Genomic DNA, 18896 nt, shown 5'->3' on the forward strand with positions numbered 1-18896 from the left:
GAACAGCCTCCCCTCGCCCACGCAGCCCCCCATACCCGAGCCGCCCCCCCAATGCCCACGCAGCCCCCCCCACCAGCCCGCCCCCTACCATTAACCAGAGCCCCCCGCACGGCCCTGGCTCCCGGACCGGCCCCGCTCCCCCCGCTCCCCCGCCGCCCCCGGACCGGCCCCGCTCCCCCGTAGCCCCCCCGCCGCCCCCCCGCCCGCTGTCCTGCGCGTGGCCCGGGAGGGGGCGGGGCCGCGGCGGGGGCGGGGCCGCGTTGGCGCCGGCGGCCGGTGCCCGCGGAGCTGCTCGCCCCGGGATGGAGCCCCCGAGCGGCACCGAGAGCGCCCGCCTGGTCAGCCCGAGGGGCGGCCGCGCCGACGGCAGCCTGCGCCTCAAGAGGTACCGCCGGCACCCCCGGCACTTCCACCGCCCCGGCACCGGCACCTCCATCCCCGGCACCGGCACCTCCATCACCCCCGGCACCGGCACCTCCATCACCCCCGGCACCTCCATCCCCGGCACCGGCAGCTCTATCACCCTAGCACCGGCACCTCCATCCCCGGCACCGGGACCTCCGTCACCCCCGGTACCTCCATTCCCGGCACCGGCACCTCCATCGCCCCGGCACCGGCACCTCCATCCCCGGCACCTCCATCACCCCGGCACCTCCGGCGCCCCATCATCTCCATCAGCGGCACCCCAGCACCTCCATCACCCCCAGCACCTCAGCCACCAGCACCCCGGCACCTCCGGCATCCTCAGTACCTCCATCACCCCCGGCACCAACACCTCCATCACCGGCACCCCCAGCACCCTCATCTCCCCGGTACCCCCGGCACCAGCACCTCCATCACCAGTACCCCGGCACCCCCGTCGCCCCGGCACTGCCACCCCCGGCACCCCACCACCCCACGCCAGCGCCACTTCGCGCTGCCCCCGGAATCCCCCAGCACCGCCACCTCCATCATCCCCCGCATCTGCAGCCTTCGATCCCCCGCACCCGCAGCGCCGGCACTGGGTCCCCCATCACCCCCGGCATGTCCATCGCCCCCCACCGCCCCCAGCTCCCCCGGCCTCCCCGGCACCCGCACCCCCCGTCAGCGCCACCTCCCGTCCCCCGGGACCCGCAAGCCCCCGACACGTCCAGCACTGCCCAGCTCCCACCGCCCCGACATGGGCACCCCCCGGCACGTCCATCCCGCCCCGGCCCCCGCGCCTTCATCCATCCGGCACGGGCATCAGCACCTCCGCGGACCCCGAGCCAGCCCCGACCCTCCGTGCACCGGCACCCACCCCCCGGCACCGGCACCCACCCCCTCCCCGGGGCCGGCGCCTCCATCCCAGCGGAACCAGCCCCCCCGCGCCGTGCGCCAGTCCCTCTCCCCCCTCGGTGCCCGTCCGGCAGCTACCGGCGCCCAAACGCCACCCCCCCGCACCGGTACCGTGCATCCATCACCCACCCGCACCGGTACCGTTCACCCGTCGCCCCCCCCGCACCGGCACGCTGTCCGTCCATCCGTCCCCTCCCGCACCGGTGCCCCCTGCACCAGCGCCCTGAGCCCCCGCCCGCCCCCCGCCCCACTCCCCACCTCTCCCGTCCCCGCAACGGCCGCGGACGCGACACCTCGGTCCCACCGGCCCCCACGCCGCCCCCCGCGGTCCCGGGGCTGCCCGTCCCGGCGGGGGAGTTCGGCTGCCGCGGGCCCGGCCCCCCCGTACCCTGCCGGTGCCCCGGCTTTGTTACCGCCGCCGGCGGGGCGGACCCCCGGGACCAGCCCGGGCACCCCCGCGGGCCAGACTGCGGCTACCGGGAGCCCCGGGGGTGCCGGGCAGAGGCAGCAGGAGCCGGGGCGGCCGGCAGTGACCCCCGCCCCCAGTCTGTTTGCAGGCTCCCAGGACACCCCGGCACCACCGCCCCCCCCGGCTCCGGCTCCCCACTGCCACTGCAGCCCCCGAGCCCCCAGCCCCGGCCCAGGGAGGCTCCAGGCCCGCCGGCAGCTGAGCGTCGCCTGCACCGTCTGCTGCCTCTTCATGGTCGGGGAGGTGATAGGTAACAGGGGGACGGGGATGGGGACGGGGGGCTGGCGGGGCGCGCGGTGCCAGCTGCCCTGCGCCCGCAGGCGGGTACCTGGCGCACAGCCTGGCCATCATGACGGACGCAGCCCACCTGCTGACGGACGTGGGCAGCATGTCCGTCAGCCTCTTCTCCCTCTGGGTCTCCACCCGCCCGCCCACCAAGACCATGAGCTTTGGCTGGCACCGCTCAGGTGAGCTGGGGGGACACACAGGTGGGTGGGCCGTGTGTGTCCCCAGGCACTCACAGCCCCCCTCCCGCAGAGACGCTGGGCGCGCTGGCCTCCGTCCTCTCCATCTGGGTGGTGACCGGGGCTCTTGTCTACCTGGCGGCCGCCCGCATCGTCAGCAACGACTACGAGATTGAGGCGCGAGCCATGCTGGCCACCTCCGCCAGCGCCGTCGGCGTCAACCTGATGTACGTCCTGCACAGGGCTGTGCGTCCCCGCATCCCCCCACACACCCCCGGCCTGAGCCTCCTCTCCCGTGCCCCTGCCCCACATGTGCCCCCGGTGCCCCAAGGCTCCCAGGTCACCTTCTGTCCCTGTGCCCCCAGCTCTCATGTCCCCAAGCGCTGCCTCCTCCTATTCCCTGTCCCCAGTGCGCTCCCGGCTTCCAGCCCATGCACGTACACCCCCTATCTCTACTCCTCTCTACACCCGCTCTGTAGAGCCAGGGCTCTACATCCCCTGCCCCCATGCCCAGCCTGAGCCCTGGCACAAGCCCAAATCCCTGTTCTGGCCCCATGCGTGCCCCCAAGCGTGCCTGCCCATGCCCCCTCTGCCCAGGCGCCGCTGACGGGTGCAGGTCCAGGGGTGCCACCGAGGCCCCTGCACCCTGCCCGGCGCAGCGCTGAGCCAGCCCTGCTCTCCCCAGCATGGCCTACATCCTGCACCAGTCCCCCGCTGGCCACGGCCACGGCACAGGGGGCTACGAGCCCCTGGAGAGCACCGGGGGGTGCCTGCCCAGCCGTGCCCCCCTGCCCGGCAGCACCAGCGTCCGCGCTGCCTTCATCCATGTGGTGGGTGACCTGCTGCAGAGCGTCGGCGTCCTCGTGGCTGCCACCATCATCTACTTCAAGGTGCCCAGGCTGGACCCTCCTCCGCCACCCAGGGGAACGACTCCCTTAGCCCCACACAGGGTGCTGTGGGGTGGGCGCTGGGCTCTGGCACCCCCCTGCCTCGGTGCCCAGCTCGGCTCTGCCGCCCCCAGCCCCACGCACCCCCTGCTCTCTGCAGCCCCAGTGCAAGATTGCAGACCCCATCAGCACCCTCTTCTTCTCCATCTTCGTCCTCGGCTCCACCTTCACCATCCTCAAGGACGTCTTCAGAGTCCTCATGGAAGGTTTGCAGCAGGCGAGGAGGGTGCGGGGTCACGGGTGCAGGGGGCTAGTGGGGGCGCAGGAGCTCCTGGGGGCAGCTCACGCCTCTTGGCCCCCACCCAGCCCCCTCCTCTGTCCTTCCCTTGTTTCCCTTGAGCCCCCCCAGCCTCTCCATCCTCTCCAGCGTGGCGGGGCCTCCCCCTGGAGCCACTGTCCCCGGCTCACAGCCTGGGGGAACCCCCACCTCCGGCTGCTCCCACCACCAGCCCTGACCCTGGTGGGGCCGGGGGTGTCTGTCGCCCCCCGTGACCAGGCGTTGCTGGCAGGGGCGCCGCGGGGCGTTGCGTTCGACGCAGTGAAGGAGGTGCTGCTGGGGGTGAGCGGGGTGAAGGGCACCCACGACCTGCACCTCTGGGCGCTGACGCTGAGCCACCACGCCGTGTCGGTGCACGTGGCTGTCGGTGAGTGCCCCGGATGGCGGCTCCTGCAGGAATGGGGGGGACGCATGGACACACCGGGGCTGAGCCACGCTGCCCTGCCCTCCCCAGATGCCAGTGCCGACCCCGAGACGGTGCTGCGGGAAGCCACCATCCAGCTGCGGCGCAGGTTCGGCTTTGCCTGGTGCACGGTGCAGGTGGAGCGGTACCGGGAGGAGGCGGCAGCCTGCCAGCACTGCCAGGACCCCCGCGCCTGAGACCCCTCTGCCTGCTGGGGAGCGGGGGCTGCCCCTGGAGCAGGGGGTGCAGCGCTGGGGGTCCCATCCCTGCGCTGCACCCACCCTGCTGCTGCGGAGCCCCGGGGTGGGACGGTGCGCCTGAGCATGCAGGGTCCCGGGGGGGACATACGCACATCCTGGCCCCCACGGCACAGGGGCTCCTCCAGGAACAGCCACCCCCGGGACGGGACCAGGCTTGCCATTGGCCCCCAGCCTGCCGGGACCAGCCCCAGAGGAGGAGGGGGAGCCTGCCCCACCGTGCAGCCCCCCGGGGAAGAGCCCTGTTGTCCCCCGCAGGAGAGGGGACAGGAGGGAGCCACTGAAGGTGCCAGGGGAGGGAGGGGACATCCCGGGGGGCACGGGGAGCCCCAACCCAGCCTTGGCCCCCACTGCCCCCCCAGGGGCTCCCCAGGCTGCTGGGGGGGCCGCTGCTAGGGGACGGGGGAACCACAGGCTGGAGCTCAGCCCCCGGCGCCGGCTGCCCTGGCCTCGCTCCCCGCCATGCCCGGGCCTGATCCGTCCCCACCGTTGCCAGTCCGTGTCTGTTGCACCCGTGGAGTGTCCGTCCATCCGTCCGTCCATCTCTCTGTGCCAGGAGTCCAGCGGGCCACGGCAGAGCCCGCAGCCGCCAATAAACTTGTTGGAGAGCAGCAGCAGCAGCGGTGCAGGCAGCCAGGAGGGGAGCGGGGAGGGGGGACACGGCCACGGTTTCCCCCATGAGGGGCAGATGGCGGCCAGGGCAGCACCACCATGGCCCCCCTGGCACCGGCGCCTGCCCCAGCACCACAACCAGCCTTTACAAAACAAACCACGTTTACTGCACAGTCGAACACAGGCTCAATGTGAGCAACTTCAGAGCTCCTGGCACCGCTGCCAGCCCCGTCCATCCCCTGCACGGGGGGGCTCAGCCGGCGACGGGGGGCAGCAGGCAAGAACAAGCACAGCCCCACGCCAGTGGGGGGCCGGGGGGTGCTCCCCCAGCCTCAGGCCCCAAGACCCACAGCTCAAGCCAGGGACACGCACGGTCCCACCGCCCTCCCCGCACCAGCTCAGACCAAACAGCGCAAAAGGATCCTTCCGGACCCAGAGCATGGGGACACGCGTCCCGAGCGTTCCAGTGAGGGCCAGGAGCAGACATCCCTCCCCCAAGGGGTAAGAAGCACCAAGAACGGCCATGGAGCCCCCCCGGACCCCGGCTGGCGCAGCCTGCCCCTGGCCCGGGCTCCTGCCGGGGGCACGTGCGTGTGGCAGCAGCAGGAGGATCCCCGCCCCGGCGCTATTCGGTGGGCAGCGGGGGGCTCCCGGGGGGGCTGGGGCTGCCGGGCTGGTCCCCGAAGAGGGAGCTGAAGCGGGCACGGCACTCGGGGAGCAGCCGGCGGCTGGTGGCGGAGGCCAGCCCGGCCAGGCAGTGCGCCCGCACGATGCCCGCCTGCCCGCCCGACACCAGCCAGCCGTGCGAGTCCAGGTTGGGGCTGAAACGCACCTGCGGGAGGAGAAGGGGGTCAGGAGGGAGGGGGCCGAGGTGCCGGCACCCCCCCGGCGGCGGCAGCCCCCTCACCTTGTGCAGGGACTCCAGCTGCAGGCGGTCGAGGCTGAGCTCTGCCTTGGCCTCCTGCGAGTGCATCCTGCGCATGGGCTCCCGGCTGGGGAAGTTCCTGAAGCTGCGCTGCGGAGCGGCAGCACCCCTGTGAGCAGCGCGGCCGGGGCTGCGCACACCGCGGCCCCGGGCGCCTGCTGCTCGGCCAGGGGACACGGGTCGCCCACCAAACAGCCACGGCGAAGGGCAGCAGGAGCCAGACCCCGACGGAGGGACTGGGCACGGGGGGGCTGCAGCATGGCAGACCCCAGCCCACCACCCTGGTGCCTCTCCAGCAGCTCGGACCCAGATTTGCCCCACGCCAACCCCTCCAAACATGGCCCGGCCCACCGGGGAGGGGGGGATCAGGCAGCTGTGACCCCCCAGGCTCCTTCCCAGGGCTGGGCGCCCCAGACGGCTGCCACAGCCAGGACACCGAGCACTGCTCTGCCCAGGGCCGTGCCCCCCACCACCCTGCGACCAAGCAACCGGGGGCTCCCCCAGGCTGTGGGGACGGTGCCACAGAGGCCAGACTGGGCTCCGTTGGAGGCGAGGGGCTGCCGCAAAGTCACCCTGCTGCTGCCACAACCCCTCAGACTCCAGCCTGCTCCCATGGGTCCCACCCGGGGTCGGGACCATCCAGCTCCGCCGCCCGCCCTCCTACCAGGTCCGTGTCCCGGAATCGGATGTAGCTCTTGGTCACCATCTCCCTGTAGTGCCGGGTCTTGGGCAGCGCTGGCTCACCGTCCCCTGGCAGCAGATCAGCTTTGTAGACCGGCTGTGGGTGAGACGGGGCTCAGGGCAGGGCCGGGGGCTCCGGAGGCTCCGTCCGCTCCTCCGCAGGGACCACCAGGGACCGAGCGGGGCTGGGAGCCCTGGGGTCCTGCCCTGCCTCGCAGCACGGTGGGTCTGGGGCAGGGGAGAGCAAGGGGGTGCCACCATAAGGGCAGGGGACAAAGAGGGACAGGACTGTCCCACGCGTGAGACTAACCCCGAAGGTCCCAACCCCAGGGCTGAGGCTGCTGCCACCGCCCTTCCCGCCACGCAGCGTCCCCCCAGGCGGGAAAGGCAAGACACACGTCACGACACACACATATCACGACACAACACACACAGGCGTGGGGCAGCAGACACCCTGCGGCAGCTCAGGACGCCGTTCCAGCGACCCGGGAGCCCAGCTCCCACCCTGCCCAGTCCCCAGGGATCACGGCGGCCCCTTACAAATCTGCGGTCCGAGGAGCGCTTGACGTTGAGGGGGTTGACGGCCAGGTCGGGCAGCACCGCAGCCAACAGCTCGCCGGTGATGTCTCCTGCGGCCACCGTGTTCAGCCAGTCCGAGCCAGATATGCTCTGCGGGAGCGGAGGGGTGTGGGGTCCCGGCAGGCTCCCCACCACCCCCAGCCCCCACGCACCCCCCTCCGCTCCCCGGGGGGGGCCAGGCTTGGAAATGGCACCGCAAACAAGGACACCACCTCACCCGGCTGCCACTGTCTCTGCTCTGAGGGGCACAGGGTGTCCCCACGAGCCGGGGACTCAGCCAGCCCGGCGGTGTCACCCCCACCGTGTGCCGTGGGGACCAGCTGGGTTTGGGGCAGGCGCCCACCCCTCCAACACGGCCCCCGGCACAGAACTGCCCTGCACCAGCCTCTTACCCACACAGTCCCCTTCCGAGGGGCCACAAAATAAGCCTTGAAGCCCAAGTACCCGGCGTCGATGTAATGGATCCCACAGAGACCGTAACTGCAAGGGAAAGGGAATGGATGAGGACGGAGCTCCGCAAGAGCCAGGCAACAGCCCACCTCCCCAGAGACCCTGGCGGGTGGAGGGGGGACTGTCCTCGCTCTGGTGACATGTCACAACATCACACAGCAGCTCAGGGCGGCTCCTGGAGGTTGAGAACACACCGAGACCCCAGAACCCTTCTGCCAAACCATGTCAGCCTGGGGCCACGCAGCAGCTGCCCAAGGGCCTCGTCCTTCCCCTGTGCCAGGGGCAGCATCCCCCCGGCCCTCCAACACCGCGCAGACGCAGCCTGACCCAGCACGGCACAGCTGGATGCTGCCGGGGAGAGACAGACCAGAGGGGGCCCTGGGGGCAGCGGGGAGGTGGGACCAGACCCCAGCAGCAGGCTGGTCCCCGGGCACAGGGTGGGCACCGCCATGGCCCCGGCACTCACGAGGCGTAGCAGTTGTCCTGGGCCACGGTGACCCCGTTGTAGGGCAGCAGCCAGGCCACCTCGGTGCTGAGGAACCGCTTGATGCTGTTGATGGGCTCGTAGAGCCGCCGCAGGTCCCAGAACTTGATCTTGCGGTCGCTCCCTGCCGTGACCAGGAAGTTGCTGAGAACCAGGAGAAAGGCAGCACTGAGACACCCGCGCAGGGCTGTCCCCGTCCCCGTGGCAGGGACGGGGTGGCCCTGCTCCCGCAGCACAGCGGTCCTCCCACAGGCAGCGGCTCAAACCCCCCGAGCCCCAGAAAGCCCAACCCAACCTCCTCGGTGCCTCAGGGGGACGAGTGCCATCAGCACCGAGTCCTCTTAAGCCCTTCCTGGCAAAGGAGCCCCGTCTGCAGGAGCGATCCCGCTCTCCCCGGCAGCGCCCGCACCAGCGCCGTTCCCGCCCCTCACCTATCGGCCTTGCACCACTCGATGCTCCGCACCGCGTGGTCGTGGGCCAGGAAGCACCGGAAAGGGTAGAGCTTGAAGGAGCCGTCGGGCTGGTGCACGCACTGCAGCAGGGACTTGGTGAGCAGGTTCCAGATGGCCACAGTGCCTGGGGGACGAGACCCGTGCCCCTCAGGAGCCGCCCCGCGACTGCGCCAGCGCCGGGAGCCACTGTGCCAGGGCTAGCGTGGGTCCCGTGCGTCCGGGGATGGGCAGTGGCGCAGGCAGGGGCTGCAGGAGCGGCCGAGCCAGGACTGGAGTTGTAGCCAGGGCTCAGAGGGGGACAGGACGGCTCGGAAAGGCAGGTGCTAGCAGCGCAGGGAGTCAGACAGGTGGGGGTTAAGCCAGAGCCACATTCCTGGAGCCGACAGGTACAAGAAGCTGCCTGTGGCCAGCCTGCGATAAGCCGTCCCCCTGCCCCAGGGATGGGCAGAGAGGCTCCTGCAGGGGGTCTGCCACTTGCTGCCCCCACACCTCACCCTCAGCCCCGCCATGCCCTGCCCCGGGCTGAGGCTGGAGGAGCTCAAAGCTCCTGCTGCAGGGCCAGGGCTCTTCGTGCAGGGGCGGACTCACCGTCATAAAAACCGGCTGCGAGGTGATGATGGGGCTTGCACGGCATCCAGGAGAGGCTGAAGCACTGGCCGCACTCGGAGGCATTCCCTGCCTGGACAGAGCCCACCTGGAGCGTGGCAACACACTGCACCTGGAGGCCAGCGGGCAAACATCAGCCACAGCCCCACGCTGGTGCCACCCGCGTCCCAACAGATGGGGACACCCATGGGAGCACGGCTCCGCTCTGCCACCCCAGCACCGCGGGGCCGGCGAGCTCTGCAGGTGTCCCGGCCCCCTCCCCAGCTCTCCCACCAGCCAGGAGGCGGCCGGGTGCCAGCCCCGACGGGGGACCACAGCGGCAGAGGACACTGACCTTGCAGATAACGTGCTTGTGGAAGGACCCATCTAGAAGAGAGCAGAGGAGGGTCAGGGCAGGCACCAGCTTTCCTAGAAGCCCCCAGCGATGGGAGCTGCTCAGCAGCCCAGAACCCGGCTCACTGCTCCCTGCGGCCCTGGCCCGGGGCTCCCTGTCCGTCCTGCCATGCATTGGGACCAGTGTCCCCACTGCAGCCGAGGAGCAGCAAGTGAGTGCACTCAGCAGCAGAAAACAGCAGGAACAGAGCAGAAAACCCAAGATCAGGCACCAGCAGGACCCCCAGGAGCCACAACTGCCTGTGCTGGAGGAAGGGGCACCCCGAAGGGCTGCACCCCACCACCACCAGCTGCACCCATGGAAGATGCCGTCACCAAACTCAAGGGGAGCCCGTGGCACACGTGGGCCAGCCCAGACGGTGACTGCCGCAGGGAGGGAAGGAGCAGCCGTGCAGAACGGCAGACACTGCAGAGATCCCTGCGCCCAAACGGCTCGGGGCGAGGAGCCGGCAGGACCCCACATGCACCGGCTGTGTCCGACGGAGAATCTCCCCCACCAGTGACCCACGACACCAGTGCTGTGGGGCTCCCGCTCCCCACTTCTCGGGCCAGAGGGACCCCCCCATCCCCCAGCGTGGCGGGGCTGTCCTCAGGCACCAGACAAGCACGTCTGCACCCCAGAGCGCGGCAGCCGCAGGCGGAGGCAGCGCCGTGCCGAGATATGGCAGAGCCATGCATCTTCTCTGGCACCTCTGTGACAGCCAGGGCACGGCGTGGGGAGCAGCACCGGGCTCCGTGGGCTGGAAACATGGGGTGCGGGTCCCCAGAGACCCAGGGAATGCCAGCACAGCCACGCTGAACCGGGAGCCGCCGGCAGGGCCCCGACGCCGCAGTCTGGCACCGATCCTGCGTCTGCAAACCAGCACCCCCAGCCCGGCTGCGAGGGCGAGGACGGGAGGTGCAGCCGCAGCCGGGCTGAGGCGACGTGACGGGACCCGGACGACGCGCAGGAGCGTTGCCGGCGGTGGGGTGGGGTGGGGGGGGAAGATCCGTGCCTGCCGCAAGCTCCCCACGTGGGGGCTGCGGCACCAGTGCAAACCACCCGGCGCAGGAGCAGGGACGCCGAGACGGGGGTGGAAAAGGCAGCTACGTGCCGGCGGGAGCCACAGCCAGGCTGGGGTGCAGGGAACCAATTTCCCATTGTCAGCCCTGGACCTGCAGGCTGTCAGCCACGGCTGAGCGGCCACGAGCAGCACGCATCGGTCATCAATCTCGCCCAGCGTCCAGCAGATGAGGCTATTACAAGCACCATTAACCCGAGCCAGACGAGAGCTCGGAGCCCCAGATCCCGGCTATGACAAACAGCTCGAGCCAGGCTGGAATAAGCAGCTCTGCCGCAACAGGACGCGCTCCCGGCAGCGAGCGAGGAGGCAGGGGGAGGCTCAGGAACACACTACGGCAGCTACGCCTCGCCCTGCAGCCCCCTCCAGTCATCCCAGCGCTGCCCTGAGTGCCCTCCCAGTCCGCCCAGTCGAGGGCCCTGCTCTGGGCAGGGACCCGCGCCCCAGTCAGGCTGCAGCAGCATCCCCACGACCCAACCTCTGGGCCAGCACCGCTTTGGCACCCTCCGACACCAAAAACCAGCCGCGCTCCCCTCCCCTGCCTCCCTGCCAGCAGCAGGTCCCAAGCGCAGGGCCAGCCGGGGCTCGCCGCAGCCGGTGCTGGCCTGGGGACGGTCCCCCAGCACCCGCCCCATGGACCCCCAGCACAGCAGGGCCCCCCGGCGTGGGCAGAGGGGCCCCGGGGCTCACACGCCGCCCAGCCCGTCGCGGTGGGACGATGGCGGGAGGCCCCCGCCCGGCAGCGCGGCTCTTCCTACCTTTTACCTGGGTTGCCTTGGAGCGCCGCAGGGCGCCGGGGTGCGGCAGGGAGTACAGCAGCACCTTGCCGTCCGAGAAGGCCACGGCCAGCAGGCCCAGCCGGCTCATCTGCGGGGGCTGCGGAATGACACACGGGCTCAGCCCCGCGGCACCGTCCCCTGCCCAGGGAGGCTGCAGCGAGGGCAGGGACTGAGGGACCCCGGGGAGACCCCAGGCGGCCCCCTCCGGCCGCACACCCACCTTCCTGGTGGCGGTGGGCAGCTCCCAGGCTCCGCTGGGGCAGAACTTCATGTCCCAGATGCAGCCATGGTCGGCGGCGATGGCGTAGGCCAGCGCGGCGCTGTCAGCGGAGCTGTGGGCAGGGGTCGGGCGATGAGGAAGGCGGGAGCTGGAGCCCAACGGCTCCAGTACACGCCAGCAGCGAGGCTGGCTACCAGCACCGCCCCCGAGGGGGCCAGGAGGTGGCTCTGGGGGAGGACGAACCTCACCACCCGCTCAGCCGCGGAGGGACAAGAAGAGACACGGACCCTCCCCAGCCCCGGCGCCACGCAGCCCCCGCCGCGCACTCACCCCGGCTCCTGCTGCAGCGTGCCCAGGCCCCAGAGCTGCAGGAGCGCGGGGCCCCCGTGGAGCCCGGCCACGCTGTGCGTCTCCTCCATGCTGCCGTGGCAGTAGACGGCCACGTACTGAGCGGCCGCGGAGCCCTCCGGGGACGGACACCACTCCATGGCCCACACGGGGCCGCCCACGAAGAAGGACACGTCCAGGCGCTCCGCGTGGGGCTGCAGGGAGTTGAACCTGCCCACAAGGAGGGGGGTAAGGACACGGGGCAAGAGCAGGGACAACGTGGGGTGGGAGGTCACGGGGCCGGGGGGCGGTGGGACCCCAGGGCACTCCTGCTGCCCCGGGGTGGCCGCCCAGCCCCCGGACCTGCCAGAAGCACAGCCCTGAGGGCTACTGCCTGTCCCAGGCAGGACACCCACGACCCTGGCCACCCCTCACAGACCTGTTCACCCTGTACAAGACGCCGTCATCTTCGATGCCCTCCCGCTGGATGGAGAAGAGGGGAGACTTCTCCTCTGCCGGCAGGTATGGGGCAGCCTCGCTGGGGAGGCAGAAGAAGGTGAGAGGAGAGGACATCTCCTCACCCCTGCCCCTCACCCCATCACAGGATCGTACCCCAGCACCCACCCAGCCTCCACACAGCCCACGTGCCCTGCTGCTGGCCACCCAGAGGGCTACCAAGACTCCGTGGCCAAATCCATGAGACTCCACAAAGCCCACACCAAGAAATCCCCATCATTCCTGCTGGGGCCTGATCCCACCAGAGGGATGGAGGGTACAGCACCGACCGTGCCCTTGTCCTGCCCCGACGGGTGCGGCCACCTGCTCTCCCCCCCAGCTCACCCCCAGCACTGCCGGGACCTGCCCCATCATGCAGCTGGTGCCCCCCCATCCCTGTGCTGCTCCACGGTACCTCTCCGAGAGCCACGTCCACTTGTGCGCCAAAGGGATCCAGTCAGGGAACTCCCACTGCGAGTACTTCTGCTCCCGCCTGCAGCCGATGCGATGGATCTCAGCGACAGCCCCCGCGTCCCGGCGCAGGCAGCTCCCCACCGAGGGCTCTCAGACCCTGCCCTCACCCCCACCTTGGCCCAGCCCCGTCCGTCACCCCCCGGTGCCTCCCCCGGGCGATGGGGCTCCATCCCCAGCGCTGCCAGCAGAGCACCCACGTTCCCCACAGCGCACGCTCTTTTCTCCTCACGCCCGTGACAGCGATGGTACCCGGGGCACCAGCAGCCACCGCTCCCCATAGCCCGCCCCAACCCCCCCCAGCGATGCTGAGCCCCCACTCACAGGCTGCAGGTGAGGCTGGAGCACTTCTCCACCGGGGCCATGATGGAGTTGTGGAAGCCGTTGGGAGCGAGGCCTCGGCACTGGGGCTTGGATCTCTGGGGACCAGAGCAGACTCAGAGCAGGACCTGGCCAAAGGGCCTGTCCCGGGCTGCCTCTGCCTGCCGAAACGCTCCCACCAGCCCCAGGGGGACGCACCCATCCAAAACGGCACCGATGCAGCCCACGAGCACAGAGCTCTCCTCTAGCCACGGCCGCAGCGGTCACCCAGACCACATCACGACACAAAGTCCCATTCTGGGGACTTCCACGAACTACAGGACAGCCTCCAGGACCCCATCCCCACCCACCCTCGCTCGGAGCTGCCTCTGCTGGCAGTTAAACCCAGACAGCTCACGCCTGTCTGACAGGCACTGACACGCCATCCCCGACCGAGTCCTGCTCCAGGGACGGCATCCAAACAGCCGGAGCTGGGGACACCACACGACAGCTCAGACACTTCGTGTTGCTCATGCAAGACCAAAGAAGCGGCCAAGGCAGAGACCCTGCCCTTACCCCTGCAGATGCCACCTTCCCACCATGTCCTCGGAGTGCCTCCAGCTCTGGCTCCGATGCCTCACTGAGCGGCGCATCGCTTCCCTCCTCCTCCTCTGCCTGCAGCAACACCTCCTTCGAGGGTACAAAGTCAGCATCTTGCGCGGGATCATCACTGTCTGTTTCCTCCTCCTTCCTCCTCCGGCTCTGACGCTTCTTCTGGACACGCGCGAGCTCTGGCTCCTGGGCACCCTCAGTGGGAGCCGGGGGCTGGTACACGGACGTCAGCTCCTCCGCCAGCTCCTGCAGGTACAGCAAAGCCCTGGGACACCAAAGGCATTGCCCGGAGGTGAGCTGGGGGAGCATATAGGGACCAGCCCTCCCTCCCTCCAGGACCAGGCGGACGCACTCCACCAGCTCGGGGTCTGGGTGAGCAATTTGCTCCTGCCCGGGCTGCGGCAGAGCCCGTCTGGACATGCTGCCAGCCTCCAGCTCAGCCCCTCAGACATCCATCACCCCCTGTCCCTCCCCAGGGAACGCTGGCCTCCCGGCTCCCGGCAGAGGCAGGGGATGGTGCCTGGCAGAGCAGCGCGTGGCCCTTTGCCAGCCAGAAAGCAGGAAAGCCAGAGATCTTCCCGCAAGCACCTCAGCACAGGGGGTTCCCGCACCGGGCACCCGACTGCGCCCTGCCTCTGTGCCGCGGAGCGAGGGAACCGGGGCGCTGCAGCCCCGCCAGCTCTGACCCTGCAAACCCTGGGTCGCACAGGCACTTGGAGAGCGCAGCTGCTGCCCGAGCTGCCCCCCGAGCACGCGGGCTCCCCACAGGACTGTGCTTTGAGCAGGACATGGCTCCCACAGCTTCTTCTGCTCCCCCCCAGGCAAGCATCCTCCTCCCAGGCTTGCCAGGAACCGAGGGAACCTCCTCCCCACCGCAGACAACCCACTGCCGTCAAACACTGGCCGCAGGCGAGCTCATCTACAACCCCTGCTGTGCCCCACAGCCCCGCGCTCCTGGGCCCACACACATTCTCCAAAAGCAGGAATAGCAGGATGGGGAACCAGTTTGTCCCACTGACGTGGGACAAAATCCTTCAGGAAAGACACGGAGACTCCTCAAGGCAAGGCAGAGTATCCCACTGCCCTTCCAAATGCCCCCCGGCCCCCCCATCCACTGCCCCTGCTCACACTTTGGCTGCCCGCCTCTTGGGGCGCCCGCCGGGGGGGGTCTCCAGGCCTTCCGACGCCTGCTCGCTGCTCCCCAGCATCTTCTGCACACAGATGGGCTCCGGGGCCGGGCACTCCAAGTCCTGAGACAGTTTCAGCAGCAGCATCTCCGTCTTGGACTTCCGACCGCGCTTCCCGGGGGCCTTTGGGGGCGGCACGGACCCGTTCTCCGAGGTCCTCGAGGGCTCGCCATGAGCCCCGGTCTCCGCAGGGGCCGGGCCATTGGGGTCATTGGGAATATTTTTCTGTTTTTGGTTTCGGGCAGGTTTTTTCTGGGTCTTGGTGGCTTCATCGCCCTCCTCGGAGCGGCCCAAAGCATCCACATCTCCGAGCGGCGGCGTTTCTCCTGCTGAAAGAGAACCCCAGCGTCAGCACGAGCACACGGCAGGGTTCTGCCAGCCCCGGCCACGGCCGCCACCGGGCTACTAACGCCCAGCTGGGCAGTAGCCCCATCCTGGAGCAGCACCGGGTCACAGCGGGGCTCGGACACCAGCAGGGAGGGACACAGGGACACAGAGGGGAATATATGGATGCGGGATGGGAGACACGGACACGGCGGGGGGATGTGTGGACATGGGGTTGGAGACAAGGACATGGAGGGGGACGGACACAGACACCGGGGGGGGAAGCGCAGACAGGGGGCTCGGGGACGCGTGGACGTGGGGGAGGGAGACACGGACACGGGGTTGGAGACACAGACACGTCGGGGGACACACGGACGCGGGGGGGAACACCCGAGCCCGGCAGCCCCGGGTGCTCTAGTCGGGGCACGATGCGGTGCCGGGGCCCGCAGCCCGCCTGGGGCGGGCTGCGGGCCCCGGCACCGCATCGTGCCCCGATGAGAGGCCCGCACCCAGCGCCCCCCGGTACGTACGGAGGTCCCGGGACTCCCGCTCCCGGCTGCGGCCGGTGGTCACCGATCCCCGGCCCGCCCGGCCCCGGCGGCTCCGTTCCCGGCAGCGCGGCCCGCGGGCGGCGTTAGACGCCATCCCAGAGGCCGCTGCGGGCCGCGCCGCCGCCAGCAGGGAAAGCGGAAAGGCGCGGGGAGATGGCGTCACGGACACGTCATTACTGACGGGCGGGGCGGAGCCGGGGCGGGTCACGCGTGGACAGGGCGGTGCGGGACATCCGAAGCGAGGGGGCAACGGCTCGGAGACGGGATGCGTGAGGTGACACAGCGCAATAGCAGAGCGGAGGCGTCGTTCATGCGTCTCACAGCGGCAGATATCGCGACAGGTGGAAGCAGAATCGAACACCGCAGCACCATCGGTAGTAACTACAGTCCCGGTACAACTCCTGTTGTGTTTTAAAACTAATATCTGTCTTTACATTACCAATATCAGGGGAGAGCGCGAACGCAGTCCCCCACTACCACAAATTATGCAGTCGAGTTTCCCGCATTTGGGGAAATCGCAGGGGTCAGCACACCCGGAGTGCAGGGGATGAGCCTCGCCCTGGGAAAACCACCTGCCTGATCATGGTGTCTCCCCTGCCAGGTAAGTATGACTCCAACTCACACACAACACCCCCCGCACCACGCCGCACGCACACACACCGCACGACGACAACCCCCGCGACACCCCATGCCCCCCGAACCACGCCGCGTCTCGCGCCCACAACCTCGGCCCGGGCCTCACCCGCGCAGCGCCCGCCTTCCCCCGCGGGCGGCGGCGGCGCGGCGGGAACGGCTCCCGTCGTGCGTGGCGGCGGGATCTCATCTGCATGGACACGCCCTCTTTCAGCAAGGCCCCGCCCCGCCCGCCCCGGCCTGGCTGTGGCGCGCTGCGTGGCCCCGCCCCTTTCGTAAGGCCACGCCCCTCATGCCAGGCACCGCCCATCACAGCCGGGGGCGGGGGGGGCTGCAGCCGCGGCCTCTCCCGTCCGTAGAATCATGGAATCATTCGGGTTGGAAAAGACCCTTGGGATCATCGAGCCTAAACCTCCCCTGCTGCAGCTTGAACCCATTCCCTCTTGTTCTATCGCTAATTACCTGGGAGAAGAGACCGGCACCAACCTCTCTACAATGGCCTTTCAAGTAGTTGTAGAGAGCTATGAGGTCTCCCCTCAGCCTCCTCTTCCTCAAACTAAACAGTCCCAGCTCCTTCAATCGCTCCTCATCAGATTTATTCTCCAGGCCCTTCACCAGCTTCGTTGCCCTCCTCTGCCCTCGCTCCAGCACCTCGAGATCTCTCTCGTGTTGAGGTGCCCAGAACTGGACACAATACTCAAGGTGTGGCCTCACCAGTGCTGAGTACAGGGGGACAATCACCTCCTTCCTTCTGCTGGTCACACCATTTCTAACACAAGCCAGGATGCCATTGGCCCTCTTGGCCACCTGGGCACACTGCTGGCTCATGTTCAGCCGCGTGTCAATTAGAACCCCCAGGGCCTTTTCCACCAGGCAGCTCTCCGGCCACACTGCCCCAAGCCTGGAGCGATGCGTGGGGTTGTTGTGGCCCAAGTGCAGGACCCGGCACTTGGCCTTGTTGAAGCTCATACCGTTAGTGTTGACCCATCGATCCAACCTCTCCAAGTCTCTCTGTAGAGCCTCCCTATCCTCATGCAGATCAACACCCCCACTTAGCTTTGTGTCATCTGCAAACTTGCTGATGATACACTCTATGTCCTTATCAAGGTCATCAATAAAGATGTTAAACAGAAATGGTCCCAACACCGAGCCCTGAGGGACACCACTTGTGACCGGCCACCAGCTGGATTTAACTCCATTGACCACCACTCTTTGGGACTCCCCATCCAGCCAGCGCTTGATCCAGCAGATCATATGTTCATCCAGGCCATGAGCCGCCAGTTTTTCCATGAGAATTCGATGGGGGACAGTGTCAAATGCTTTTCGAAAGTCTAACTAGACAATATCCACAGCCTTTCCCTCGTCCAATAATCGGGTCATCTTGTCATAGAAGGAGATCAGGTTCGTCAGGCAGGACCTGCCTTTCACAAACCCATGCTGACTAGGCCTGATCCCCTGGTTGTCCATTAGATGACTTGCAATGGCACTCAAGATGATCTGCTCCATGACCTTCCCTGCTACCGAGGTCAGACTGACAGACCTATAGTTTCCTGGATCCTCCTTTCTGCCTTTTTATGTCCATATTAGTTCACCCCTTTGTTAATTAAATCTTGCTGCCGCGCCGAGTCCCTGGTCATGCTGGCACGTATTGTGTAACTGTGGGGGCTGGAAAAGGCCTGTGAAGCGCTGGCTGGGTTCCTGCCGCATGCCACGATGAGCCACGCAGACCCATGGCGTCTCTCTCTGAGGGTCGGGAGTTATGGCGGAGTGGCTCCCGGCGCCCTGGGAGCTCAGTGTCCGTTGCTGCTGGGGCCCCGCTGTCGCAGCACCCACTCCTGCTGCTAGACTTTATAACCATTTGCAGTCAGAGTGCAAGCCCTTCCACCTCCTCCTCATCTCTTCCTCATCTCCTCTTCTTTTCCTCTTCTTCCCCATCCCCGATGCACCCAGCATCGTTCCTCTGGTCCTCACGTGCACCGTCCAGGCCTCCTTCCAGCCTCTCACCTGCCAGTTTGCGCCAATGTAGCATCAGCTGAACCCTCCCATCCACACTCACCAGATTTAATAAACCCAAGCAGACCTCAGTGCCGTCCCAAGCCATTTTCTTACCCACTTTCCCATGCCTGGGAGCCGTTCCTACCAGTCAAAATTTTTTCCTCCAAATTTTTCCTGCAGTATCTGAAGTTTTCCTAGAATTTTATGTATGAGTGTTTCTGTTCCCTGACCTTGCTCTGCACAAGTACAGCACATGCTGTTCTCCCACACACCGCCAGCCCACGAGCAGACGGCATGTCCCCGAGAGCCATTCCGGTCTGCGGGTACTGGGGTTTGTCTCACGACAGCCATGAGGCTGGAATGGCATCACCCGCAGCACCCACCCCCCCTCCCAGGGGCCTTGATGGCAGCTCCATGCAGGGACGATGGCTCACGCAGGCAGGGGAAGCAGCGTGCCCGAGGCCTTCACCCCGTTATGTGTTTACATTTAATCAGCCAGTGGGTGTGTGAAACACCACTGGGATGTTTTTTGCTACAAAGGCTCCGGGGATAAGCCCCTGAGAGTCCCAGTGCCTCCCCATGGCGGGGGAAGGTTTACAAGCCCAGCCGGCAGTGCCCAGCCAGC

At 68.3% G+C, this 18896-nt stretch overlaps 2 protein-coding genes and 1 non-coding gene across 12 annotated transcripts; 1 reads left to right on the top strand and 2 right to left on the bottom strand.

Annotated features, from left to right (window-relative positions):
• Positions 1 to 302: 302 nt before the first annotated feature.
• On the top strand, positions 303 to 4074 carry SLC30A3 (solute carrier family 30 member 3). The gene is made up of 8 exons (XM_054195692.1): positions 303 to 385; positions 1864 to 2036; positions 2107 to 2253; positions 2324 to 2477; positions 2936 to 3140; positions 3298 to 3403; positions 3707 to 3841; positions 3929 to 4074. Exons 1-8 carry the CDS (start codon positions 303 to 305, stop codon positions 4072 to 4074), a joined length of 1149 nt encoding a protein of 382 aa, XP_054051667.1.
• An 816-nt stretch (positions 4075 to 4890) lies between these two features.
• Positions 4891 to 16253, bottom strand: GTF3C2 (general transcription factor IIIC subunit 2). 10 transcript variants are annotated; one of them, XM_054195683.1, is made up of 18 exons: positions 15623 to 16253; positions 14710 to 15094; positions 13546 to 13846; positions 12994 to 13088; positions 12614 to 12691; positions 12143 to 12241; positions 11707 to 11934; positions 11377 to 11488; positions 11136 to 11253; positions 9258 to 9289; positions 8906 to 9035; positions 8297 to 8441; positions 7848 to 8009; positions 7324 to 7411; positions 6893 to 7021; positions 6336 to 6449; positions 5654 to 5756; positions 4891 to 5578 (listed from the first exon to the last, which is right to left on the bottom strand). In XM_054195683.1, exons 1-18 carry the CDS (start codon positions 15735 to 15737, stop codon positions 5145 to 5147), a joined length of 2868 nt encoding a protein of 955 aa, XP_054051658.1. In that variant the 5' UTR covers positions 15738 to 16253; the 3' UTR covers positions 4891 to 5144. The 10 variants fall into 10 exon arrangements, 9 of the variants coding, with proteins under 9 accessions (XP_054051658.1, XP_054051659.1, XP_054051657.1 ...); XM_054195684.1 differs by having other exon boundaries at positions 7848 to 7989; positions 11143 to 11253; positions 14710 to 15097; XM_054195682.1 differs by having other exon boundaries at positions 14710 to 15097.
• Positions 16089 to 16252, bottom strand: LOC128908002 (U1 spliceosomal RNA). The gene has a single exon (XR_008465816.1). It is a non-coding gene; the product is annotated as a U1 spliceosomal RNA (small nuclear RNA).
• Positions 16254 to 18896: the final 2643 nt, after the last annotated feature.

Source organism: Rissa tridactyla, chromosome 3, assembly GCF_028500815.1.
Source record: "Rissa tridactyla isolate bRisTri1 chromosome 3, bRisTri1.patW.cur.20221130, whole genome shotgun sequence".
In the NCBI taxonomy this organism is placed as follows: domain Eukaryota; kingdom Metazoa; phylum Chordata; class Aves; order Charadriiformes; family Laridae; genus Rissa; species Rissa tridactyla.

Excerpts from the sequence above, each read along its gene's own strand:
- GTF3C2 (XM_054195682.1), bottom strand. The coding sequence starts at position 15,737 with ATGGCGTCTAACGCCGCCCGCGGGCCGCGCTGCCGGGAACGGAGCCGC. Across the intron at positions 11,489-11,706 it reads ACGCTGCAGCAGGAGCCGGG|CTCCGCTGACAGCGCCGCGC; the intron begins GTGAGTGCGCGG and ends CCCTGCCCACAG. Across the intron at positions 5,579-5,653 it reads AGCTGGAGTCCCTGCACAAG|GTGCGTTTCAGCCCCAACCT; the intron begins GTGAGGGGGCTG and ends CTCCTCCCGCAG.
- SLC30A3 (XM_054195692.1), top strand. The coding sequence starts at position 303 with ATGGAGCCCCCGAGCGGCACCGAGAGCGCCCGCCTGGTCAGCCCGAGG. Across the intron at positions 386-1,863 it reads GGCAGCCTGCGCCTCAAGAG|TCTGTTTGCAGGCTCCCAGG; the intron begins GTACCGCCGGCA and ends CCCCGCCCCCAG. Across the intron at positions 2,478-2,935 it reads GCCGTCGGCGTCAACCTGAT|CATGGCCTACATCCTGCACC; the intron begins GTACGTCCTGCA and ends TGCTCTCCCCAG.